The sequence below is a fragment of the Diadema antillarum genome, unplaced genomic scaffold, assembly GCF_040938485.1.
Source record: "Diadema antillarum isolate AM-2024a unplaced genomic scaffold, OU_Dant_1.0 seq00000057_RagTag, whole genome shotgun sequence".
Taxonomy (NCBI): Eukaryota; Metazoa; Echinodermata; class Echinoidea; order Diadematoida; family Diadematidae; genus Diadema; species Diadema antillarum.
In genome coordinates, this window is record NW_027271163.1 from 1053281 (window position 1) to 1080511 (window position 27231).

The 27231-nt window shown below is 40.4% G+C and overlaps 2 protein-coding genes across 2 annotated transcripts; one reads left to right on the forward strand and one right to left on the reverse strand.

Annotated features, from left to right (window-relative positions):
- Positions 1-727: 727 nt before the first annotated feature.
- LOC139725727 (uncharacterized) lies at positions 728-8650 on the reverse strand. The gene is made up of 6 exons (XM_071636810.1): positions 8508-8650; positions 5004-5084; positions 4079-4189; positions 2779-2967; positions 2145-2318; positions 728-1452 (listed from the first exon to the last, which is right to left on the reverse strand). Exons 1-6 carry the CDS (start codon positions 8648-8650, stop codon positions 1383-1385), a joined length of 768 nt encoding a protein of 255 aa, XP_071492911.1. The 3' UTR covers positions 728-1382.
- Positions 8651-11787: 3137 nt separating this feature from the next.
- Positions 11788-25782, forward strand: LOC139725719 (uncharacterized). The gene is made up of 9 exons (XM_071636802.1): positions 11788-11991; positions 15829-16075; positions 16907-16966; positions 17735-17807; positions 18588-18766; positions 19455-19694; positions 20764-20846; positions 21393-21610; positions 25254-25782. Exons 1-9 carry the CDS (start codon positions 11823-11825, stop codon positions 25752-25754), a joined length of 1770 nt encoding a protein of 589 aa, XP_071492903.1. The 5' UTR covers positions 11788-11822; the 3' UTR covers positions 25755-25782.
- The last annotated feature ends 1449 nt before the right edge of the window (positions 25783-27231 follow it).

Sequence of the window (27231 nt, forward strand, 5' to 3'; positions counted from 1 at the left end):
TATTTCACAAGAATTCACCAACACATTTGTTTATGGATTGATTCAGATTCACAGACATTTAATCATTCAAATATCTAGTGATGAGCTAATCTTTTACACTGAAATATATCACAGGTCTATCAAATGGTATTGTGTTGACAGTGTTTATTGCTATGATGGGCAAGACTCAATGCAGTCCTTGGGCAAATCTGCGGTATGTACAGACAGAGTTCTACATTATCCATGTATGAATTGAATCCAGAAAAAAAGTGGTCACAGCGGGCAAACACTAACCACTGATCATTACCACAAAAAGATTAATCTCCTAATTGCAAGAATACCCAAAGAAATTTCTCATAAAGACTGTACGTGTAATCACCTTTGCTCTTCTAGACACTGAGCTTACATGGATGAACCACCATGTACCATGACAAACTTGCAAGTAGACGTGCCTTCGCCTGTTCTCATCACTCTGTCGTGGACAATTTGCTCATAAACCTTTTTCGAAACCTTGCTCAAAGACTCTATCTCATGACCTGATCAAGGGGAGGACACTTCAGCAAATTCTCCATACAATGATCAACTAGCTAATGTCTATAGTACATTTACATTTGATAACGCTTGTCTCAATGGTGCAAAAATACAACTTACTTCCTTTTAGAAAAATACATAACTTCTCATATTGTAGAGTTATACCCTTCCTATTCCCTCCTCCCCCCCCCCCCAAAAAAAAAAAAAAGATCCGAGGGTCTCGTGCTCACCTTCAATGCATTCTTGCAGAGTACTACAAGAGGACATTGCAAACTAGGGGGCAGTCCATTTGCTTATTCCATCACACTGGGGGTGGGGGCCTGGTGCCCATTTGAAAAAATTGAGATCCTGCTTGCCTAGGAATGCTACCTGCCAAAAAGAAGATGAACATATAAAAAGTTTATGCACGACGGATGACACACAGCAGATGATGCACGATGGATGACTCAGGAAGGACGCTGCACAATGAGTGGTGACAATAGCTCTTGAGCCTTCAGATTTAAAGGTGAGCTAAAAATCATTAGACGAGTCGACAATCACGACTTTGCAAATTCTGCACTGATGTTGATTTGTGAGGTGACCTGCCCTCACCATCTCCCTGTACTTGAGTCCTCACTGAACTGGACAAAAATTTGGTCCACTCTTTCTGCCCACAGTTATAATGCTGACAGTCATGCTAGGTGTACAGAAAAACATCAGAATAATCTGGAAGGTCTGTTCTGAAGTCATCCAGCTTGGGACTCTCTCATTCACCGAGACCACACATCACGAGAACCAAAATCGCTGCTGTTAAGTCAGCGGTTGTTAGACAGGTGAAAAATTAGGTCCCACAGGCACGGAGTTTGTTTTGCTTCATGTCCATAGTCCATCTCTCAACTATCCACAGGATTATCCTCAATCTTCTCGTCCAGTCTCTCCTCCAAATGTTCATCACTGGGACTCCTGTGGTAAGGAAAGCAACAATACAACGAAACAATACATTGAAAATGGTTTCCAATTTCAGAAAAACTCAAAACAATGTAAAAATGTAGTGGAAGTGGGTAAGAATTAAGAATATTTGTTTTGAAAAACACACACACACACAAAAAAAAAAACCCCACTAAAAATGTTGCTATGCCTCAACCATAATGTAAGGTTTTCCTGATAGGTCTAGAGTATGTCTCGACAATGTGTGATGACAGTTTCACATAATTGGCACAAAAAAAAAGAAACTGTAATGTTTGTCACAAATGTGTTGAATTGTGGTTACCATGGCAATGCTTTCTCATAAAAACACACACACAAAAAAAAACATGTCTTGTATATCTACACCTTGATGTCATCATGTACCCTAAGTTTCAACTAAATTTCTTCTAAGCTGTAGGAGTTCGCGAAGCAAGATTTGCAACGGACTGCCTGACCGCCCAATCAACCACAAGCTGATTCCTATATATGGTACCACCTTATACACTTTGTGTGTTTGCAGTAGTATAATTACCGTATAAACCAATTTCGATGCTCAAAATGAACAATGATGAATGTGTGGCAGTCTGAAAACATGAAAAAATTACAGCCTAAGTGAATTAATAGCGAAACAGTAAATACATGATATGGCCTTCCCATGATAAAACTGCCGAAAAAAACACAATACTCACCAATCAATCAGGTCTTCAACATTGGGCACAGCAAAGGCTTCCTCGCTTATATCCCAATGGCCGTTGCCATGGTCACCATCTCCATCCCTGTTCACACTCCTGTGGCCTCCTGCGCTCCTTTCGCTACCTTGACGGTTCCTAGACCCCGATGATGATCGCTCATGTGATTTTCTCCTAGAAAATCAAAGAGGAATGTACAATGAGATACACACATACTTAAGTAATTGGGTAACATGGTCTCCAATGAGACTCTTCGATTAACAAATCAATAACGTGTCCCACCCCTGAACAAATTTTGGTGATTTGATTTTTTTCATCTTGTAGAACTGCATCACAACTGCATAAGATAATCTACTGATATTTAAGGCATCAATGGTTGGCATGGAAGAGCTAAAAGCAAACAAGGTGTCATACTTACAAAATTCCAAAATAAAGAGCAGCCTGATGTGAGGCATTCTATCAAATTATGAGTTGATCTAAAAAAATAACAAAACAAATAAATAAAATTAAAAATGTGGAAAATAAGGGACTGTTGTTACATCCCCCTAGCTTTATAAGGCTCCACTTCAATAGCATTTGTTAATAATTTTGTTTTGTTCTTTTTATTCACATGAGGAATTGTCATGAATCTTACTTTGAAGTTTCATTAGGTGCGGCAGAGTTTGATCTGGATCTTGGTCTGGACTGCGCAGGTGACTTTGATCTTGTAGGAGTGCCAGATAGAGATTTGTGCGGTCGCGAGTGAGAGTGGGATCGAGATCGGGATCTGGAATGCGCTCGTCTGTGATGAGGGGACCTCGACCTTGACCTCCTGTCCCTTGATCTAGGTTGAACAATGCAGCAAACATTCAAACAGAGATTAAAAATAAATCTCAAAAAGCCAACAAAAGGAAGTCTGAATCCTGCTTCTCATTTTTTCACCTCCTCTCCTGCTAAATCCTTGCCATCTGGCCTGGTTGAAGAGAAATCCAATGGTGTTAGTACCCACCAAGAATTCTAAAGATTGCCAACAGCACATACTAAACAGTCACCAACAAGCAGAACTTCTCTTCTTATCTCACAAATTCAATGACAAGAGGAAATGTAAAAATTCTCTTTAGATATAAAACTAAGCTAGAAATGTCAATATGGTGACTGGTGTGCCTTCGCCATAATGCATGGTTCTCCTAATAACACAATATCACAATGTCTTGACAATGTGTGATGACAATTTCACATAACTGGCAAAATACTAAAATGACAGGTTTGTCATATATATGTTGAATGTTCACTTTCCTTGAACTAGGTTAATAGGGTGAATGGCTATATTGATAATGAATGATATCGACCATAAAATATCCATGACAAATTAAACTACAGCCATATATATATATCACACTTTAAATGTACTTTAAGGCTATCACATGGAATATGTAAAACTGTTTTAAAATGAGGGACATGGCATATGATCTTTTTTCCCTAATCTAATTGTTTTGAAAAAATTACCCCCCCCAAAAAAAAAAAAAAAACCAAACAAAAAAAAACCAACAACAAGCACACACAAAACACAAGAAAGGCACCATTATCTGCACACAAATGCTTCAAAACTCACAATTTTGTTATCCTTTAAAAAATATCAATTTATTCAGCCCCAACGTCCTCATTAAACTCCTAATGATTCTCATCCACATAGATTAATACCAAGTCATTAAAAGGAACTACCAAAAGCACAGTTACGAATAAACACTCCTTCCTACATATTGAGGGAACTCATATATATGATCCATCCAACTCCTACTCTTTATATACCCCCTGCATCCATACCCCCCCCAAAAAAAAAAAAAAATAAAATAAAATAAAAAATAAAAAAAACAAAAAAAAAATGACATGATGATAAAAAATGATGAAAGGTTATAAAGGCACATTTTAAAGAAATATTCATGGAGTCAGATTACCTGCTTCTCCTTCTGACAGTACCCCCATTTAGAGACTCAGACTTCCTCCGTGGCGGTGGACCCTCGTAGAGACGGGCGTGTTCAACACGCAATTTCTGACCACACATCAATCTACATAAATACACACACACAAACAAACACAGAAGTATGATACCATGAAATGCAAAGATGGTGCTAGAAAAATATGTGATGCAGTACATGTACAGACCTACAGCCCAAAGGGGAAACCTCCTGTTTTGTTTTTTTTGTTTTTTTTTTTTTTTTTTGTTTTTTTTGTAGTCCCTGCCTCTCCTGCCAGTTCCAAGATAGTAAACCCTTGAATATATAGGATATCAACATTAAGATGCAATTGCAAACGTCAAACTGCTATCACAAATTTTGGCATTGTTATACATGTACAATTAAGCTAAAATAAAAAAAAAAAATCTACATAGTATAACAAAAGATCACTCAACTTACCCTTTTCAGAGAGCAGGGGGAACAATAACCCTAACATATCTCAGCAAGTCCAGAGAATATTTACCATTCATATTTTTTTTTTTCCAATCACATTAACATCAGGTATTATAGTTGTTAGTCTTCTCAAACAGCAGTGGCTGTATCAAAACTATGAAACTTCTGAAGTTTTGAATAGATTGTCCAATATTCCTTAAACTCTCAGTGACTTGTTCTACTTTAATATGGGTGCGTTCACTCAATCCACATGTATACATTCGGGTTTTATTCCCCTTTCGAAGGAAATACTGGGTTTACAACCTGTGCAATCATTCTCATGAATATGCTGGTGGTCTACACCTATCAGTTTAAGAGCTGATACAACATTGCAAATGGGCTAGTATTGACTGTAATTTCTCTAAATGTTGACAAGAGCAACATTAATTGTTTGGTAAAGCCATGGAAATATTTTTCATTCATCTTACTTTACCTTCCATCCATTGATTTCACAGCTTCGTCTGCATCTTCTCCATTCATGAAGACCACAAAGGCAAACCCCGAACGCGGACCTCTGCACAAATTTAATACAGAGAAGACGTCAATATGGAATGGGGATAAATGAGAGTGAAGACAAGCTGGTTCTACTGTTTAAAAAGAAAAATAAAAGTTCATTTGAATCAGTTGAATTACCTGAACTACCTATCATGATAGGTATAAAATTATATATTATAAAATAATTGTAAAATATTTCCGCTGTCCGCTAACCTTTGGGCGCTTTCTCTGGAATCATCACGCGACGCGACGCGACGTCACATCACATCACGCATCCAGCAACGCACCGGAGGATACTGTATCGTCCGGTGTGTGTGCAAGCTCGCTCTGAAAATCTCACAGCTTGCGCGCTGTCTGTATGTGCTGGATGCGTGATGTGATGTGATGTCGTGTCACGGGATTCCAGAAAAGTGTCCAAAGGTTAGCGGACGGCAGAATTGACGAAGAAAGTGAACCCGTCATACCTACAAAGTGATTAGTTTGCTAACTGGAGTACCCACCTACTCTATCAGTGTGGAATAGTAATTTTGAATAAATGAACAAGATCAGGTTAGTACTGATTTTATTTTTCTCATTACAAATTTTTGTAAAAAAATGTCAGACTTCAGCTTCATAAGGTTGATTTGTGCGCGGAGAGGTGAGAGCCGCAGAAAAAAAGCACCGACAATATTTAGTCGGATCAGGCCGCTAGGTACTGTACGAGCTGAAAGTGAAATTTTCGCGTACAGATATTTTCGCTACTTGCTACTTGGAGGACATTTCCGCGCGTTGTTAATTTCGTGGTTGCGAGGGTCTAACTGCACTTACTTTAAAGTGAAAACTAAGTTTCGGTAAGTGCTTGAGAACCCGTCTAGCACCATTTCATTTTTTCTTGCAATATATATCGAAAGAGTCCACTAAGAAACTTACCTGGCTGATGCGGTTTGCCGGAATGATGAGTCGGTTTGGAGTATTTTGAGAAAAATAATAATAGTAGGAAAACCGACTTTTATTCCAGAAGGCTCCAGACTAACTCGGTCTCGGGAAAAATTCGACCCTACTTCAGACAATTCACACGCAGTTCGTGCTTGCCACATTCTACTGGCCACTGCTACTGCATAATACCAAATGAGGCCTAACTGAATGGGCAGGAAAGCGCGTGCTAACGTAATCCTGTACAAACAAAACAAAAATGACAGCGCGCGGTCCTCAGTTGCTGAGACACGCGGTCTTTGGAGTTTTTGTTGTTGTTTATCAAGCGCCTTTGATTGTTTAAGAGGTGCTTGATAGGCGCACACTAATTTTGCATGCGCGCAAAAGAGGTTTTTGATGCACACGTTGTAACAACTCGGACCATTACTGCGAGTAGCCAGAACAGGAAGGGCTAGTTTATACAGGCCGCTCCCATAGGACAACACTGTACAATCAGAGGGACAACCATTACAACTCATCCCGCCGTCAAAGCGAAGCCGAGTTATCCCCGAGTCCAAGTTTAGCCTGACCCCGTTCGGGTAAGCACTGAGACTGAACCTTTTTGGTTAATATTTCGCATTTTCGTCGTTACCCATCGAATATCTTGTCATAACATCGTTATCCTGCACATTTCCTAAGCATACGTTCACATTTGGGAGCGAAATTTGACAACTTTTGCAGGCGTACCAGAACTTTGTTTGGGCTTTAATATTCGCGCGTTTCCGACAATACGAGAGTGATTGCCATTCAAATAACACACAGAAGATGAGGAGTGAAGCAATACGGACGCTTAGGTACCGATATTGTAATTAAAAAAATAAAATCGCAGGCCTCGAAATAGGATTTTGGAGGGGCAAGGCCATTTAGAAAAGGGCACTTTTTCCAAGAGGCCAGGTCACTTAGGTCAGTCAGAGGGGCACCAAGGCCACATTGGAAAGGGCATGTTTGGTGTTTATGAAAAAAGAAAGAAGAAAAACAAACCGAGAAAAACAAACAAACACACACACACACAAAGTGCAACACACAACAAAAACCTCTTCCCTACAGCTGTAACACATTCCCGATCTCCGCGTTTCTATCAGGTGAAACAACATTTTTTAAAACAGGAATAAAACAACAGTAGGTATTGATTGAAACTCGACACCCTTTCAGGCCAGCCAGGCCAGGCTGCCATGTAACTTCAAAGCACATTGCGACAGCTGGCTGACAAAACCACATGGCAAAGGAATTTGCGCGGGCGTGTGAATTGATTAGTCTGTGACAGACAGTTCATGACCTCCAAGAATGCGCCAGTACGCGCGGTTTCTTCTGTTGATTGGTCTCTCTCTCTCCACCCCTCCCCATTCCCCAGTCTGGCACACCTTGGCATCGTGGGATTTTTCTTTTTTCTTGGTGAACTTGGTGTTTACTCTTTACTACTCTATCTGAATATGCGCTGCCTAGCTAGTAACTCTGGCGGCTGCTGCGCTGCGGAGGCAGTCGGGACGGTAAAAGCCGGTCGGGCGTACATGTACGTACACGTCGTCTCATATCCTCTCGGAAAGATACTTTGAGTTTGAATCAGATATATTGGGACGCGAGTGAACTGAAGGTATGATATTTGAGATCAGGAAAGTTGTTCAAGCTTATTAAAGTGTAGACTTTGAGAAAGGGCATATTATACGTCATAAATAATAACTTTCATTCTAAAAGGGCACCACGGCCCCAAGAAAAAGGGCACATTTTTTTTTGGCCGTAACTTTGATAAAAAAACAAAAGGCATTGCGGCCAACGAGAGGGGCACCGACGGCCATGGCCGTCGGTGGCCGTCGGTTAATTCGAGGCCTGAAATCACACACCGATTATTGAATGAATATCGTAGACTATGTATTATTATGGGGATTCCTTATAAATATTTTAGTTTTCTACAATTAATAAAGATATTTCATGAAGGAAACGTACACCCACCCCTGAAAATGACAAATTCTACGAAGAGGGTAACGTTAGACGTGCAGCCGCAGCCGCGCCGCTGTCGCGAAGGCTGCGAGTAAGTTTACTTAATTTTAATTTATAATTTAATATGGAAGTAAATCTAACTTAAGTCGTTAGAGCTAGAGGACTGGTCCTGTGTCCATAGTCCATATTCCGGTCTCAATATAATAGAATAACTTCAACTTTGTTGCTTTATCATCATGATGATGATGTTTAAAGTTAGAGTCTGACTCTCTGAGTGACCACAGAGTGCCACTTTACTAACCCCGGGGCGCTCCTAGTGCTAACAACATGTAACACTCAGTTTCATCAGTCACCACCAACACTAGCCCGACCAGACACTGTTTCGCGACGTACCATGTACAGCGACTGGGCTGTGTATAGTTACACCACCACTGGCACCACACGCAACTGCAGCGAATGATCCACAACGTCCTGCCGAACTGTAGTTTGACATGTATGAAACTAACCTAACGTTCGTTACTAGTTAGTATGAAAGATAACTGTGTATGAAACTAACCTTGAGACCCAAACGTTTATGAGATCACCAAAACGACTGAATTCTGTATGAAGAACATGTTTGTCCGTTCTGCCATTTCCAAGCCCTCCGACGAATATGCGATAGCCTCCGAAGGCTTTGTCGTACAAAGGCGAAGAAGCCATCTTGTATTTAGCACAGCACATGTAAAAAGCGCTAGCGAATGTAGCGCAGATTAGCGTACCCTGGCGTACACTGGTGCGCTTGTACAGTATGCATATATGCGCCACATAGCCTAACACAAGATTTTTTTAGTGAAATAGTAAAAATTGTCAATGTTAACCATAACTTTTTGTTAATTTTATTTTTACTATGGATGACTTGATATGAATAATATCTTTAAAAATGTATACTTTGTAAATCAATTGAATTTAAGACCAAAGTATATTCTATTAAAAATTATACAATTTGGCGATTGCTGGTAGACCCCCTTTTTTTTTTTGTCTGAAAAAAGACTGTCTTCCACAGCAGGCCGAACCTTGCTAGCGAGCCATATTGCGCCAACAATGCACACCTACCAACGTAACGTATAACTGGCCCTCCCTGCCTGCGGCATCCCAGGCAATGGTGTGGTGCAGTGCCGTATATTAAGAGAGTCTGGCCAACTCATAAATTGGACGCCATGTCGTTACCCAGCGTACCGTGCGCTAAAGGTTTTAGCGTATGTGCTTGGGGGTTAGCGTAGTACGCGCAGGCGTCCAAAAGGCGCTTGACTTTTTTTTTTTTTTTTCATAGAGAGAGAGAGAGAGAGAGAGGGTGTAGGTTGGGGGAGGGACATTCTTTCATTCCATCCATGTTGAACAAAGCCAACAATCAATCCTTTTGCACATTTAAATAGACCATTGTAGACACAAGCACCGGGTAATAGGGAAGCTGTCTAAAGGAAAATTCCTGAATGTAAATATGATAAATTTTTGCTGTAAAAATAAAAGAAGAATGCACAGTATGCCGTGTCGTAAACTTTCACTAGACTGCATGCTACAAGTATATTGTATTTAACAAGATGTCCAAAGAACAAGAATATTGTACAACAAAATGATATATAAATTTACAATTCTAGCAGTGCACAGGCTATAGACGAATTCCACAGCTATTACTGTTTTGCACGTAAATAACCATTAATTATACCTATTTAGTACCATAATAGTTATGTATGAAACTGACATGAAGGCCTACTAGTATGTAATTCAAAAGGAATACGCCTATGTACAATGTACAGCCTGTACAACATAAAACGTCATCGGCAAGCGCGTATTAAGGTACGTAAAATGATCTAAAATTGTTTAGAAATAATTTTCAAAAAGACCTGTAATTGAACGAAAGCACAAATACCTGGATAACATATGAGGGATATCCTCAGTGACATCCGTACCAAATATGAATTACGATCAAGACCATTAAATAGATATGAAATAGGTTTAAAAAAACAAATGAAATTGTCAAAATGGCTACCGGTATACCTTAGCCATATTACATTGTTCTCTTAGCAGGTGTAGAGTACGTCTTGACGATGTTACACGATAGTTTCATAATTGAGAGAAAAAATGGCATGTTTGTCATAAAATTTAATGCGTCGAGTGTTTACTTTCCTTGAACTAGGTGTGAATGGATGACTTTTATTGTTTAAGAGAGCAAGTATTAAGGAATTTAAGCATATTTTTACTCGTAAGTTGACCTATAAAGATCTATTTTCATGGCAATACTTTGAGTGGTTGTTTTAACAATATGTGGAAAATCTTGTCATTTTACTATTTTTACTTGACCTTTGACCATCAGGGCCAAAATCCTTCCCTACACGTAACTGTGTAGTTATGATGGCATGAAAATTACGTGTTTGGTTTTAAGTTTTTACATTGGGTAATCTCCAAGGTATGGAGTAACCGGGTAATAATATTTCAACAATGGATAGTAAAATTTTAACATTTTACCTGACATTGATCCTTGACATCCCCCCCTCCCATGACCCCCACCCCCCCAAAAAAAAATAAATAAAAAAAATAAATAATGATAATAAATCACAAGAGAATCAAAGTCGCCGCAGTAAGTTTCGTCTGGAAATGCACGTACTTACCTTCAAAAATTTCATATCTATTTTTTATATAGATATGGGGGAAATACATATAGTAATATCTTAAGAAATTAACCATTATGTACATGATTTTCACCTATCACTTTGAACGTGTTTACATAAAAGTTTATAAGCTATAGAAAAAACTTCGTCCTCTCACACATGCATACATGTCAAGTTTCATTACAAACGGTATCCACAAAATTGATTACGGAATGAAGGACAGACGGAAGGACGGACGGACGACCAAAACAAATGCCTAGGCGACACTTCGTACGTTATGCCTGTGACATACAAATGTAAATCAAAACTTGGATAGTCTGAAAGACACTGCGAGTAATCCAAAGAAAACAAATCATATAGTTTTCCGGACGCACTCTGATTTCCCACTTTTTTTTTTCCTTCGTTTTGGATCTGTCGGAAAGCGGTGCATCATTACGCTTGAGTCATGTCTGTTCAAGCAACGCCATGCTGGGCAGGAATAAAGGCATGACAGATCTTCAGTTTATCGCAGAAAGATATCAAAATAATTTTGAAATATATTATATACCTTCTACTTCAATAAAGTAGACAACGGCAATGACAATTCATTATCCCAAGTGCACCATGACTGATATTGGGGATTTCCCAAAGGCAAACAAAATTAGCGCGTAGCTGCGCGTAATCAACAATGGGCACTGCGTATGAGCTTTGCTCGCGCCCGCGTGATTGCCTTTGGTAACGACATGGCGCCTGTAGATCACGGGACCAGCTTTTGACCAATCACAGGCTTCAAAACACGTAAGCCAAAAACCGAGTTGGCCAGACTCTCTTAATATACGGCACTGGTGTGGTGTAGCAGCCGCTGCCGCGCCGCGCCTCAATCATTTCATCGAGTCAACAAGGCCAGGGATCTCACGAGGCGAGGAGATACATTTACTGCCCATTTACACGCTAGGTTTCTCACGGAAAAGAATGTCTATAACAGATTACAGGGTTCTGAATATCGTCATCGATCTCATCTGTAATGCGTGCTAAATCAATGAAGTTAATGCGGCAGGATCTTCTGCGTTAATCAACGCAACAAATATTTTCAGAAGTGACAGAACTCCGCATCTACGCTATCCTCTTTCAAATGTTTGTTGAAGGAGGATAGAGCCTGATGAGCCTGCTGAGCTGAGTTGAGTGAGGTTTCTGGTTCCACAAGCACTCGACTCTCTAACAAAAAGAGTCAAAGTTTGGCTCCGAATATGTCTGATTTTGCACCGTTTGCCTCACCATACATGTCTTCGGCCCAGAGCCAAGACCAAGGACCTAATTTCTCAACAGTTAAACTGGTAGATGCTATTCAAAACAATTGGAGATACGAGCACATCGTTCAAATCATCCAAGCTAATCCCGATGGAATTCACGAGAAAGGTTTGTGAGCATGTTCAAGACAATGCAATGGTCATTCTTAAAATCTTAACTCGAGTCTTATTCTTGTTGTTCAACAATAATACAGTGCCAGTTGGCAGTGGAATAATTAAATTATAGTCTAACGTTGAATTTATATAAACTTTTTCCACTATTTTTTATATAGATTATAAAATGGTACCGGGTAACAGGGACTTTTTTAATGGTAATTATTGCAGCAGCAGATCCAGGACCAGGTCACACAGGGATGGGATCGCACCGTTCAGGTGCACGTGTGCCCCCCTTGATATTATTAAATTCATTTAAAACCAAAGAAATAAAAAGAAAAAATGGAGGGGGGGTGCATGCGCCTCGTTTAATTTTGTAAAGCCAAAAGGCACCCCCCTTAAAGGAATTCCTGAATACGCCCCTGTCCATTGTAAATTAATCTAGAATTCTACTTTCTAACGTTGGTTCTACTTGCTGTAGTCTTGACCCTATTTCACAATCATGTACCCGGTGCGGTAGGCCCTACACTGTGTAGATACAATATGTATGGTTGGGTGTCCAACACATCGACACCCTAATGTTTTTCTGTCAATAGATACTTCAAATATCTCACAGTTTGCCTGAAATTTTACTCACATGTGGAGAAAATACTCTGAATTCACAAGCATGCGATTTGCGGTACATGCTCCAAGTAAACTGCTTTGAACTCGTGGGTTATTTTGACGCGCTCACTTGCGCCATATTTTGAAACCAACACCCCTAGGCCTCTACCCTCTATTGACAATAACGTGTGAAATGCATGTAATGCGTTTCCTACGTGCCATTCATGTACTCTGCAGTATCATTTTGCTGTTGATCTTGTTATGCCTCCGCCACGAAGTGTCGCTGGAGGCATTATGTTTTCGGGTTGTCGGTCCGTCCTTCCTTCCGTACGATCCGTCCTTTCGGCCCGTCCTTTCGTCCGTAATCAATTTTGTGGACAGCGTAATTAAAAAACGTTTTGAGGTACCCTAATGAAACTTAGCATGTGTATGTATGAGTGGGCGAAGTTGTGCCTATCAACTTTTGGGTGAACATGCTCAAGGTCAAAGGTCAAAAGGTCAAGCTCAAATGCTCAAAATCTCACTATTTCCCCCATATGCCTGAAGGTATTTTCTTGAAACTTGGTGTATACATGAACTACCAAATAAAAATTAACCAGAGAGAGTTTTGGGTCATGAGGTTAAAGTTCAAAGGTCAAGTGAAAATGTTAAAATTTCACTTTTTTCCCCATATCTCACAAATATTTCAAGGTATCTTCATGGAACTTAGTACATATGCATGTACTATAAACTGGTAGTGATCATCTAGGGAATTTAAGGGTCATGGGTCAAAGGTCAAGGTCAACTCATCAAATGTCACTATTTCCCTCTTATTTATGCAATGCCTGCAGGATTTTTCTCGAAACTTTAGTGTATGCATGTATAATTACCCAATTGAGATTCTTCTGGAAGTTTCTTGCCAAAAGGTCTAAAGTCAAGTGAAGTGCTAAATTTCACTTCTTCCTTAAACTTATAAAAGGGTCAAAAGTTGGATGAAAATCCTCAAATCTCCAAATACCTGCACTCTTAGAAGGCGTGTCTTCATTAGCCCGAAGTTTCAAAGTAGCGCGCTATCTTGCGGTTACCAAACTAGTTCGATGTCAAAATAGCGCGCTATCTGTGTAGTGAAGACGCAGATAGCGCGCTATTTGATCGGGAAAATTCCCCCCAAAATCTTGGTTTAGTTCGTCAACTAGAGCGCTAATTCGTGAAATAGCGCGCTATTTTGGGTGCGTCTCCATCAGCCCGAAATTTTCTCGATCCCTCCACGCTTCTGGTTAGCCAGCTGGCAATGGAAAACGCATGTACAAGCTAGTAATTGTGTATAGTACATTACCCCCACGCACGGTGTATTCATCCAGGATCACATATAGGCCTACTGTTGTTGACATCATTAAAACCAGGGAGGTGATTTCTCTCACCTCCCTAATAAAACTCAGTGCCGTGCATGCTAGCTGTTTTTTGTAAACTTCTTCCTTAGCTGAAGATTCTTGCAGATTGTGTGTATTTTTTATTTGTTTAAGCATTGCAATTTGTTAACCTCATATAAGATGCCTCACTGGACAAAAGAGTAGCGTTATTAATATCCCTTTGGAGAGAATTTGCTGTACCGCTCACCTCCTTGGTTGTAGTATCGTACATAAGGTGATATAGGAGATTTTGAGCGGGGAAATCCACTTTCGAACTGCGAGCTCGGCAGAGTAATATTGCAAAGTGCGCATGCGTTAATTTTCGGACTAATTTCCCGAAGCAGGCTGTTCGAGCTGATGAAGACGGACATTCGCTGTATCGGGCTATTTACTAAGACCGCAAAATGTCCCGCTAGTTTGAACTTTGGGCTGATGAAGACACGCCTAGACAATATAGCCATTCATCCAATTAAACCTAGCTCAAGGAAAGTGAACATTCAACACATTTGTCACAAACCTGTCATTTTAATATTTTGCCAATTACATGAAACTGTCATCACACATTGTCAAGACATTGTACTATAGACCAATAAGCCAGTTTGTAGTTCTACTTCGCGCATGAGCAGAAAAAGATCATTTGTACCAAGAGGCACGATGGTTTTTAAATTCACGGAGATAAGCATCTGTCATATAATGATTATTCAGGTAATCCTTGTACATGATACTTGCCATTACATCCACCTGACTGCAAACCTGGTATTTGGCATTACGAAAATATAAATATGTTTTAATGCATTCAATACAAAACAAAGAAATGGATGCTTCCCCCGAGGGTTGTTTGACGGACCATTCTGGTCACCTGGTCTCTCTGTGCAAGATCATTTTTTGTTTAACACGAATTCCATAAATTGTTACGCCGGGCAAACTTTCCGGTACGCATTATGTTGCTTTGAATATGAGTGAAGTGCCTAACCAACTAAGAAAATAGAAAGGTCATTTGTACCAACGTGCACATGAGCTAATTACGAACTGGCTTATTAAGAGAACCATGCATTATGGCAGAGGCATGCCAGTCGCCATAGTGACATTTCTAGTTTATTATCTGGTTGTTGTTTTTTTCAGTAATATTTTCACATCATCAAATCCGGATCCTAGTGAAAAATGTAAAACTACTGTGCGTAGTCTCATGCATGAAAGTTCGTTCTTTACACGCAGTGCTATAAATAGAGGGGTGTCGTTTTCAATGTACAGTGTCAATGTGTTGGACACCTACTATACTCGTCAGATCGGGACAAAGAATAACTCATCCAAGGTTATCCAGATTGAATTCTCAAGATAGATAATTATAGTGTACTGTAATACTAGACACTCTTTTACCTCATCTATTGTCGGTCTACATTTAAGTGTGTATTTCTAAAGATCCTAAAATGTTATTGTGAAGTAGTCTACTTGCTGTATCGGTTATTTCACACCCTAGCACATTCAATTGACGAGTGTAATTGAACAGTTCTATTAGATCAGGGAGATGATACCTCCCTAGTTAGATCAAAGCCACGTGTGTGAAGTCAAGTGAGATTAGAACAAGAATGCAATGAGGCTCTTGAGTGAACATTGGTTCTCAACTGAAAACGATCTGAATAGAATCCGTCAGATCAGTTGAATATGATTTAGAGGTTCTATATCTATTTGCTATTTTTAAAATTGTACCTTAAAACAGGCAGAGTCTACTTGTGTTCATGCCTCTATAGGCGTACTAATTGTTAGAATGAAATTTCTCTTAAATTCATAACATGCTGTGCCCCATTGAGGTTCATTACAAGTGACTTTTCTTTTTTCTTAAAAAAAATAACAACATTATGTAGGTTGGCATGGCTTTACGCCAATGCACAGAGCAGCTCTGAGAGGTGACCCTGCGATTATATCTTTGCTGTTGGAACATGGAGGAGACATCAATGCACTTAACGATTACGGCGAAACGCCTCTCATGTACGCCTGCAAGCGTGGAAACTCGGCAAATATTGCCACCATGATCGAGGCAGGAGCCGATCTGGACACCGTAGACCATCAGGGGCGCAAGGCTGTTCACCATGCTGCAGCTGGGGGAAGTGTGTAAGTGTGGTCGGTGTTTGTTAGTCTAATTTGATAGACCCATAGATGCAGTCTCTTATTTTAAAAAAGTGAATAAATACACAGAAAAAAACTGTCTGTTCAGAGGAGTTTGATAATCTGACACTCTTCCTAGTGTCCAAAATCAAGCTCAGTCACCCAGTTGCTCCACATGTGGGGCAATGTTTACTCATTGTTCACCAAAATTCAGCTTAGCCAAGGTTGCCAGGAGAGGGCGAAGGAATAAGCCCTTTTCTCTCTCAGTTCCTGTGGTAGACTTGAGCTGAGTTACTCTATGCACTGGGTTCTCATACATACACATCCATTCATATAATCCTTGATGATGAATACAGACTGATCTTTCTGTCTAATAAAAAACAACACACAAACCTCAGTTTTAGTTTTGAATTGAAGCCGTGCCATTACTTCCTCACAATGAACTTATAAAGTCTTAGTTACTTAGTGAGTGTTTATGTACTACACAAGTGTCATTATGTGAAAATTGGAGGAAAGAGCAGCCCATATACAAAATGAATATCTAGTATGTTAATCAATTTGGTCTTATTGATATGGCTCTATCTAAGGGATGATTTGCTACACATTGTGAAGATATTCAATACAAGAATTAAAACATTTAAATCTTTGTAAAATCACCTGTACTATTATCGATTCCTTGCATTCTTATTCTTTTCCCCAATAAACAGGTTTTAAGATAGTTCAGAGATTCATGGTGGTATGTGCAAACAGTGTGGTCATTAACTTCTTCCAAACATTTAAAGATTTCACTAAATGTACAGTTACTTTCCTTTACCTCTGTTTCTTGTAATTTGACAGCCAAACCCTTCATTACCTCTCTGAAGTGCAAGGAATCACCTTCGAAGACCGAGACAAACAGTGAGTATCATTTTTCTCCTGAGGGTTTCACGACATTTGCTCCAGCGACAATTGCTCCCATGAAATATCAGCACTCTAAGCCAAACAAAAGTTCTACCCACGAGCAAAACCCTATCCCTAATCCTATTCCTCACATCACGCTAAATCTAGAACCCAAGCACAACCCTAACCTTATTAAAGTCCTTGGAGAAAATAAGGCCAGAGCATTTGTTGCATGAGAGCAAATGTCGTGTCGCCTCTCAGGAGATATGCAAGGTGTTTCCAAAATGTTATTGCTCTCATTTTTTTAATTGCCTTTCGTGAACAGCAGGAGAGTAGTGGAAGAGTAATGAACTATTACAAACAGTTCAGCATAATGTCAATTTCTTATACTATTTTATCATTCCAGCCTATAGGACACATATAATAAGTTGTGTTGCGATTGATCTGGGCTTTGTTTGCCTTGTACATCTTCTATAATTATCAAAATAACCACAGCTGCATGGTGGTGTGAATAATGTGGGAAGAAGTTTCCAGTTCATCATGAACCACAAACTTTTCCTGAGAAGCTGTCATTTTATGTTTTCCTTTTTAATGGAGAACACAACTTTCTCTCTTCTGAGGAAAGTATTCGCAATGTGATACCATTGAAACATCTTGAACTGAATCATAGGAAAAAAGGTAGGTTTATAATGCAACACATTTTGAACGAGAACAAATTCAGCTCAATGTCGTGGATATGTAATACACAACACCATAACATTTACTCCTCAATTGTCTTACTTACAGTGGACAGACACCGCTGCATGTAACATGCTTGCAAGGATTCCAAGACGCTGTCAAGTACCTGCTGAGGAAAGGGGTGAGAAAACATGATTCTGTGCTGCCATGTTTCAAAGCAGCAGAGATGATACAGAAAAATCCCTTATAATAGGAACAATAGTTTATTCTGTACTCTGTGTAGTATGTTCACTTGTTTCTGGTTGGTTAAATTGACACTGTGTGACATTATTATTTTTGTCTTTATAGTGCACAGATATGCCATGTTATTGTGAATCCTTGTAATGAAATCAGTGTTATAAATGCTCTGTGATATTCACAATAGAATATAATGCAGGCTTTATCATGCACTATCTATCATGAAGGTATTGCAGTCCAAGCACTTGTCACTTTTTCTCAAATTTTGCATTTTGTTGTGCATATAATCCAGTATGATGCAATCTAGTATGTGGCAGTCAAGATCTTGTACCATTAACATGCATTACTGAATCATAAGATACAAACTGTTAAGGGGAAAAATATGTTTGGACTTTATTTTTATGCCTTACGCAAAGAAATCTGAAGACTTAATGTCATTGATACATGACATTGTGTATTATGATTATCATGAAAACATTACAATGACTGATATCACCATCAGTGCTTATGTTAATGAGAATGTAATATCTTTTGCAATTGGTATTTTTAACCTTTTTGATATACAACTTGAAAAAATAAAAACAGAAGCAAATGTAAGATCGAAAGTGGACCAGTGTTGCAAACCATGCAATGAAATATATGCTGGGATGGAGATTGTGAATCCAACAAGGGCATTTTGTAACTGAGCAAAAAATAAATTGCCCAGTCGTTTCTTTTTATACAGAGGTCAGATGTGATGTGGAAGGACAACTATGGCAACCTCCCCATCCACATAGCGGCCCTCAATGCCCTGTCAGAGACGTGCTGGACTCTACTGGAGATGAGCAACTGTAAGACCCTCCTCGCCCCCAACAAGGAGGGCAAGACACCGCTAGACATACTGAAGGAGGGCAGATCTTTGGCGTAAGAAGATTTACCTTGCACCATGAGTGCAGCAGCCCCGAAACACGATGTAGATTCTTACAATTTTAAAAATTTTATCTCAAAATGTGAGGGTGATCCTCACATAAGAAAACATTCAGCTGGCCCTGGTAGTTGTAGTAGTAGTAATAGAAGAGGTTCCAATGATGTCACCAAGCCATGCTCAAGGGCAAAAACTATGTATGGGGGCCCGCATACACGTGGGCAAGCACATTAGCATTACTTGCACGTCCCATCATCATGTGCAATTTTATCAGGCAGCCGTGTATGTGGCACGCATACTGCGCGCTAGAGCTATTATGCTTTATACACACATGATTTGTTCTTGCCCCTCGGGCAACACATCATTTGACATCACGGAACCAGTCTATAGTTATTGTAGTAGAGGTAGAAGTATCGTTATGAGTAGTAGCAGTATTTGCTGCAGCAGTATAATCATCATTATCTCTAATCATATGAATTGTTCATTCTTTCAATCACTTGTTTCTTTGTTTCATAGCTCTTATTTCAATTAAAAAGAAAGCCAAGCCAACTGAATAAATCTCCCGTGATGAGATATGAAAAGACATGAGAGATGAATAAAGGTTATCAGTCGATAAAGCCATATTACTCGGAGCAAAGCAGGCTGATGTAACCCTAATGAACCTTCCCTGATTGCTCCCCTCTGCAGCCACCAGTACCTATACAAGGAGCTCGCCTACTGGTCTAAGTCCAGAGCCCCTCACCTGCCCCCCAGAGGCCCACTTTCCTCATGGTACTCGCTGCTCTTTGGACCGTTCACCGGCTTCGCTACCATCGTGGCTGTCGGTTCCCTGCTGGGGGACTACAGCGGTGTCGCCATCTCGGTTCTGACTGCCTTTCTTGTCTTCCTAGTTAGTAACCAGCACCACAGAATCTCACACATCAGCAGGTATTACTATATAAAGATTCATGAGTTGTGAAGTCTTGGTGATATCCACTGCGGATGTCTTGTTTCAGTGAGTGTGATTGGTTGTGAGTATCACATGTTACAAATGAATGGTCGAGGCATAAAAATGTAAAAATGTATCTGTTTGTCAATGTGTCTGTATATCTGTCTGTCTGTCTCTGAGTTTGTAAGCAATTCATATAAGTTGCTCTCTGGCTAAAAATCAATCAGTACAAGACAAAAAAACTTTAGTTTTCATGCTTTGACTGGTTGTATTGTAAATTTCTACATAGTATTTCAGTGAGTTTCTCTAATAAAATTTATGTAAATTTCCATTTCTGATTTCCTGAAGTTTACATTTACGGATAATTATCAGGAAATAATAGAAAAATGTTCACAAGTTTTTACTCTTTTCGCATCAAACAGAGAATCTTGGACATGCCATTTCCATATGGAATGAATTCCACAGATAAATAGCAGCTTTATATTTCCTGAGATTTCTCATGAATATTTGCTATGGCACATAGGACATTTCATGAAGCATCATGCATACCAAGAATAAGGGTAACATTTATGCATCATGCTCGAGATGTTCAGCTCAGTGTGTTGCTTATCTTGTGTTTGATTGAAAATGTGAGCTGTGCACATCATGAAATAGCAAAGTTTGTGAAAATGGCACCAACAGAATTAGAATAATAAAGGAGGAAATAAAATTATTACATAGTACTGATGATGTACATGCAATTTGTCATGTTTGAGCTTGCTTTATATTTGCATGCTCAGGACACCCTGAGATTACACAATCACATTGAACTGGGTGAAAGAAAAAAACACCCTAAGTTTACTTACACCTGAAGCAGTGAAGATACCATAATGATGAGTGAAGGGATCTTGTTCACTCTTGAGTTTCTAAACTTGATCAGCAGTAGGTCGTATTGCCCCATTGAATCAATTTGTATTTAGGTTGTTTTCATGTGAAAAAAAAACAGTGGCAAACAGTGAACAAGAATGATTTCAACAGAATAGTGAGGAGAGCTTCTTACCTGCATAATTTTTCTGATTTCTGTTCCAGGTGGGCAAATCCCGTGCAGGCAGGGGCTTTTGCTGCAGGAATTAGTCACACCATCATTTGCTACGTGTACAAAGTACTACCAGATATCCTTTCACAAGTGCAACAATGGCGGAAAAAGTAACACAGTGTGATTTTGCCATTTCCTAATTCAGATTCATTTGAATGGAAAGTTATTTATTTAAGCATCAGAATATCCTGTCTGTTGATATCCCTCAGTACGATACTTGTAATTGGCATACGTGGTTATATGACACTAATATCGCAAGAATTGGTAGCCTCGATCATTGTGCATGAATAACGTGGCTTCTATTGCAGTGTCTTGCAAAGAGTTTCTTCACAACTCGTCTTCAGATATTTTCATGGACCATGAGGTACTTGGGTTTTAATAATCAAAATTAATAATCAAGGACACCCGATGTAAATTTCCTTTGTCAAAATCTTGGAGAAATATAAGCATCTTGGTGAATTGGTAATCAGAGCAAGGTTTGTGCCATACAGTCTCTGGATGTTGATTTTTGTTATAAAAGCCCAAATTTGACACTGATAACATTTCCTGCATGACAGGAATTGGTTAATCACATCCCCCTTCCAAGGTCAAAGTTCACTCCCTTGACATTTATGATGTTCACTGCTCTGGCCACACACTGTCAATCTTCAACTCCTCATCCTCATCCCAGCCCTGCTGGTCATGCTCACCCTCTACTACCGCCTTCTGACCGAGGACCCAGGCACCTGCAAGGTCTCCCAGACCGCCGCCACTTCGGGGGGTGGACCTGGGACAGTGCTGACCATCAATGACCTCGCCAAGGGGCGATGCAAAATGGATGCCTTCTGCGTGACGTGTGAAGTAAGCATAAGATTTCAGATTTTTTCTCCCACTCCTCCAAAAGAAAAACACATGCTTTTTTTTGTGTGTGTATGTGTATGCATATGTATATGTTTGTATTGAATACATTTATTTTTTTTTTAAATTTGCATATAAGGTAGTCTTTTGGATGTATCCAACGTGGTCAATGATAACTAATCACAGGTCAGGTTATTCCGTGAATGTGAATACAAATGTTTCAATAATACTCTCAGTACAAAAATAACACAAAGTATCATCATCATACTCTCTCATCATGCAATAGAAGTTAGTGTAGTTTTGCCCACTGTTTTGTTTCTGTGGCGAAGACTGTCATTTCTATATGACAAAAAAGGATGTTACATGCTTTCATCAAGAGATGCCATGCTAATGTACGCTGCGCTGTCATTTCAGTTCATTATTAGCTCACCTGAGCCAAAGGCTCAAGTGAGCTATTGCGATCGCCCTTCGTCCGGCGTCCGTCGTGCGTCGTGCGTCGTGCGTCGTGCGTCGTCCGTCGTGCGTCGTCCGTCGTGCGTCGTCCGTCGTCCGTCGTCCGTCGTGCGTCGTCCGTCGTGCGTCGTGCGTAAACTTTTTACATTTTCATCTTCTTCTTGAAAACCCCAAGACCGATTTTCATCAAACTTGGCAGGTAGCATCCCTAGGGGGTTAGGAACTCAATTTGTTAAAATGGGCACCATGCCCCACCCAGGGGGCCCCCAGGGGGGCCCAAACCCCCCAAAATTAAGGAATCTGTAAAAATCTTCTTCTCTAGAACCAGAAGTGATAGAGCTAAGTTAATACTATGAGTTAGTACATTGATGACTGTAGTTTCAAGTTTGTTCATGGCAGAATCAGGGGTGCCCCCCTTGGGACCCAGGGGAGGGGGGTGGGGAAGGGTTCTAATGGGGCCTAAATTGTACATTTTCATCGTCTTCTTGAGAACCCCATGACCCATTTTCACCAAACTTGGCAGGTAGCATCCCTAGGGGGTTAGGAAATCAATTTGTGAAAATGGGCACCATGCCCCACCCAGGGGGCCCCCAGGGGGCCCAAACCCCCCAAAATTAAGGAATATCCGCAAAAATCTTCTTCTCTAGAACCAGAAGTGATAGAGCTAAGTTAATACTATGAGTTAGTACATTGATGACTGTAGTTTCAAGTTTGTTCATGGCAGAATCAGGGGTGCCCCCCTTGGGACCCAGGGGAGGGAGGGGGTGAGGAGGGGTCCTAATGGGGCCTAAATTGTACATTTTTATCTTTTTCTTGAGAACCCCATGACCTATTTTCACCAAACTTGGCAGGTAGCATCCCTAGGGGGTTAGGAAATCAATTTGTGAAAATGGGCACCATGCCCCACCCAGGGGGCCCCCAGGGGGCCCAAACCCCCCAAAATTAAGGAATATCCGCAAAAATCTTCTTCTCTAGAACCAGAAGTGATAGAGCTAAGTTAATACTATGAGTTAGTACATTAATGACTGTAGTTTCAAGTTTGTTCATGGCAGAATCAGGGGTGCCCCCCTTGGGACCCAGGGGAGGGGGGTGGGGAAGGGTTCTAATGGGGCCTAAATTGTACATTTTCATCGTCTTCTTGAGAACCCCATGACCCATTTTCACCAAACTTGGCAGGTAGCATCCCTAGGGGGTTAGGAAATCAATTTGTGAAAATGGGCACCATGCCCCACCCAGGGGGCCCCCAGGGGGCCCAAACCCCCCAAAATTAAGGAATATCCGCAAAAATCTTCTTCTCTAGAACCAGAAGTGATAGAGCTAAGTTAATACTATGAGTTAGTACATTGATGACTGTAGTTTCAAGTTTGTTCATGGCAGAATCAGGGGTGCCCCCCTTGGGACCCAGGGGAGGGAGGGGGTGAGGAGGGGTCCTAATGGGGCCTAAATTGTACATTTTTATCTTCTTCTTGAGAACCCCATGACCTATTTTCACCAAACTTGGCAGGTAGCATCCCTAGGGGGTTAGGATCTCAATTTGTTAAAATGGACACCATGCCCCACCCAGGGGGCCCCAGGGTTCCCAAATCCCCCAAATGAAGGAATCTTTATAAATCTTCTCTAGAATCAGAAGTTATGTATAGAGCTGAGATAATACTATGAGTGAGTACATTAATGACTGTAGTTTCAAGTTTGTTCATAGGAGATCCAGGGGTGCCCCTCTTGGGTAGGGGGGGGGGGGGGGTGGTGGTTGGAAAGGTCCAAATGGGGGCCTGAATTGTACATTTTCATCTTCTTCCTGAAAACCTCATGATGGATTTTTGTCAAACTTGGCAGGTAGCATCCCTAGGGGGTCAGGATCTCAATTTATCAAAATGGGCACCATGCCCCACCCAGAGGGCCCCAGGGGGCCCCCAATCCCCCCAAATTAAGGAATCTTAAAAAAATTGGGCCCTTATTGTACATTTTCATCTTCTACTTGAGAATGCCTGGTCAAATTTTGGTAGAGCTGTGAATAATTTAGATTAGTGACTGCGTGAAAGGTGAACTTGCGATACTCAGGTGAGCGCTAGACCCGCGGGTCTCTTGTTAGTTGAGCATACAGTGCGGCTAGGAGAAGTTAGTGTTCATTTAATGCCATCCAGTCTGCTACAAAATTGTACATTGCTCCTTCCCCCAGCTATGTACAGACACATTCACAGAATGGAAAAAGAGATTGTAGGATATAGTGTTTGTATATATAATTGTTTATGCAGGGCTCAACACTGACATTTTTCTTTGGTTGCCCATTTGGCCCACTAAAGATGTCAAACTCTGAAATTTTGGTGGCCCCCAAAAGAAGAAGTGGCTTGAAATGAAAGTAATCATAACATGCCATTTTGAATCCTGGTTGTATGATTGGGCCACCATCTGTTTTGGAAGTTTAAGTGACTCCGGGCCACCAGGCCACTGCTAATGTCAGCCCTGATTTATATTGTTGCATTGGCAGCTGAGTGCTTAGTGGGCATGTGCATGGTAGCATGGTTTACAGTTTGGTTTATCATGTTTTAAAGGCAGAGCTGCCAAATGGTATTTGTTTATGACAGCCAGTATGCTTTTCTTCGTGAAAGATAGTGCAATATTGTTCCAATGATTTCTTTTCTTACATTGATTTAGCGTGCTTAGTATGTGCAAGTTTTCAGTTCTTTGAGCAAAATAAGTTTGGTTGATATGCCAGTATGAGTTAACGATTAGTTTGCTTTTAATGTTGCTACATTTGCATGAAAGCTGGCATGGTCCTCCTCTTGTATGGATGGAATGATCAGCATTTTGGTATTTATACTCTTCTGGCTTGGATTTTCATTGGATACATTTGGCATGCCATCCTCTTGGTTTATCTTATGTAACACTGATTCTATAGATATATTTTCTGTTGCCATAACATCATCACTTATACATGTTGGTGATAATTTGGGTACAGGTAATTAATTTTCAGAGTATACATTCAAAATGTGTATACTGCTACAGAATTTGTAAACCCATTACACAGTTAACTCGATTATTACACCATACTAAGAAAATATAATAGCTATGGCACGGGATTGACATTCACAGGGTAGGTAGGTAAAGAGTTCCCACCTTTTTTTTTTTCTCTCTCTCTCCCCCTCCTCCTCCTCCTCCTCCTCACCCCCTTCACTGCCATCGTGTCCATGCTCAGCTGATCATGCCAGAAGATGCCAAGCACTGTCGCATGTGCAGGCGCTGTGTCAGCGGCTTTGATCACCATTGCCAGTTCCTCCTCACCTGCATCGGGGGGCGCAACCACCGCCATTTTGTGATCTTCATCCTCCTCACCACCCTCATGCACATCTCGTTTGTCGCCCATGCCGCCCTCTACCTGTTTCAGGGCCACGCCCAGCTGGAGTGGTGGCCGTTCCTGATGGCCATCTTCTACGGTGAGGGCTGGGTCTGCGCCCTCATCGCCCTCAATGCCATTTCCTTCCTAGGCAACGCCAACCTGTCCCGCTACCAACTCAACGTGGTCTCCTACGGACTGACCACCTTTGAGGTCATCTCAAGGTCCAGGAGGAATCTTCCAAGACTGTCCTCCCTGCCCGTCACCAGGAGGGTCAGGCTGAAAAATATTATGGCATTTTTGATGGGGCGCCCACCCTATGCCAAATATAGTGATAGCAAGCCGAAGGTTTTCGGCGTATGAGGAGACAGACATTGTGTTCCTGGAGACATCTATCTGTCCTGTGTTAGTATCATCTGACTTAAACAAACTTTCACCATTGCCATTCTTCTGTGTATTACAGTTGACATGTGTTGCTGTGTCATTGCAGTTGTGTGTTTGTGTAACTTTTTGCATATTTGTGTTTGCTTTTGTTCAGTACTTTGACCCCTCAAGCCACTTAACATATACTCTTACATACTAGGAAAGCATCTACACTTAATCCTTCCACTGAATACCTCACATGTACCAGTAGTTGTTGCTAGGTTGTTGTTGTTTTTTTTTATGTGCGTGAGTGTTTTGTGTGTTGTTTTTGGTATGTAATTTTTGGGTGGAATTGCATTAATGCTTATTTTTCCTTTGTTTTGTTTGCTGTTCCCCTGAAAAAAACAAACAAACATTTTATAGGTGCTGTCTTTTAAAAACAAAAAGCAAATGAGCAATATATACCAACATAAATGATTGTGGAGATAGAACTGTACCTGTGTTCCTTCATAGCTCCTGGTTTTGCTGTGTTACTAGTACTATCTATGTTGGAGATAGTATTCCTATAGTATTAGCTTCCTTTTTCATGACCATTCAAATTCCACCCCCTCCCCCATTTCTGTGTACACTGTATAGTGCCATCTAGAGGTAATCATTTAATATACTTATTGGGAAATCTCAAGCCAAATTACAGCTTAAACTGCCTATGAATTGCACAGTTACCAAAAAAGGTATGAAAACAAACAAGCAGTTGAATATCATGTATCCCCTGTGATTGCTTTAGAAATCTTCCAGTTGCTTCGAAGAGCAACTGCTGCTGTACCCATTCATTGAGTTTTAGTTTAATTATTTCTAAGACTCCCCTGACATGACTTGCTAGGAAAAATTGCATAATATGTTTCCAATCCTGTATACTGTAAAACGAGGAATTTTCGTGTGCATTTTAATTTTGCGAATTTCGCGAGCGCCAAGATTCGCGAAATTAAAATGCATGCAAAAGTTCTTGTCTACACTATATGCAATGAATGCCAGTGGCAGTTCGCGAAAATTTCATGCCGCAAAAAAGGCCGTCGGCTCCAATTCGCGAAAAATTCATGCCGCGAATATATCATGTTTTACAGTATACTACAAAGGGCATATATTTTGTGGGGGTTTTATTTTAGAGAGTTTTGCAAGTCTGATGCTATTCAGGAATTGAAAATGCATGAAAATGTTAACTGTGATCCCAACATGAATGTGACATGCACACATACTGTACATTTCACTGTCTATTGCTGTACTCCATAATCACATGTTTAAATCACTCTGGAAATTGACAAAAAGTCCTGAATATATGGCAAATGCAGTTACTATGTATATCATTTCACACTTTACAAAGAAATATGTGCACCATTTTACTGCTAATACTAACATTAGACTTCCTGCATGATTATTGTGTATGAATGCTTCTTGTATGACGCCTGCACATTTGATGCAG

Excerpts from the sequence above, each read along its gene's own strand:
- LOC139725727 (XM_071636810.1), bottom strand. The coding sequence starts at position 8,650 with ATGGCTTCTTCGCCTTTGTACGACAAAGCCTTCGGAGGCTATCGCATA. Across the intron at positions 5,085-8,507 it reads ATAAACGTTTGGGTCTCAAG|AGGTCCGCGTTCGGGGTTTG; the intron begins GTTAGTTTCATA and ends AAATTTGTGCAG. Across the intron at positions 2,319-2,778 it reads GCACCTAATGAAACTTCAAA|GAGAAAATCACATGAGCGAT; the intron begins GTAAGATTCATG and ends TTGATTTTCTAG.
- LOC139725719 (XM_071636802.1), top strand. The coding sequence starts at position 11,823 with ATGTCTGATTTTGCACCGTTTGCCTCACCATACATGTCTTCGGCCCAG. Across the intron at positions 16,967-17,734 it reads TTCGAAGACCGAGACAAACA|TGGACAGACACCGCTGCATG; the intron begins GTGAGTATCATT and ends TCTTACTTACAG. Across the intron at positions 18,767-19,454 it reads AAGGAGGGCAGATCTTTGGC|CCACCAGTACCTATACAAGG; the intron begins GTAAGAAGATTT and ends TCCCCTCTGCAG.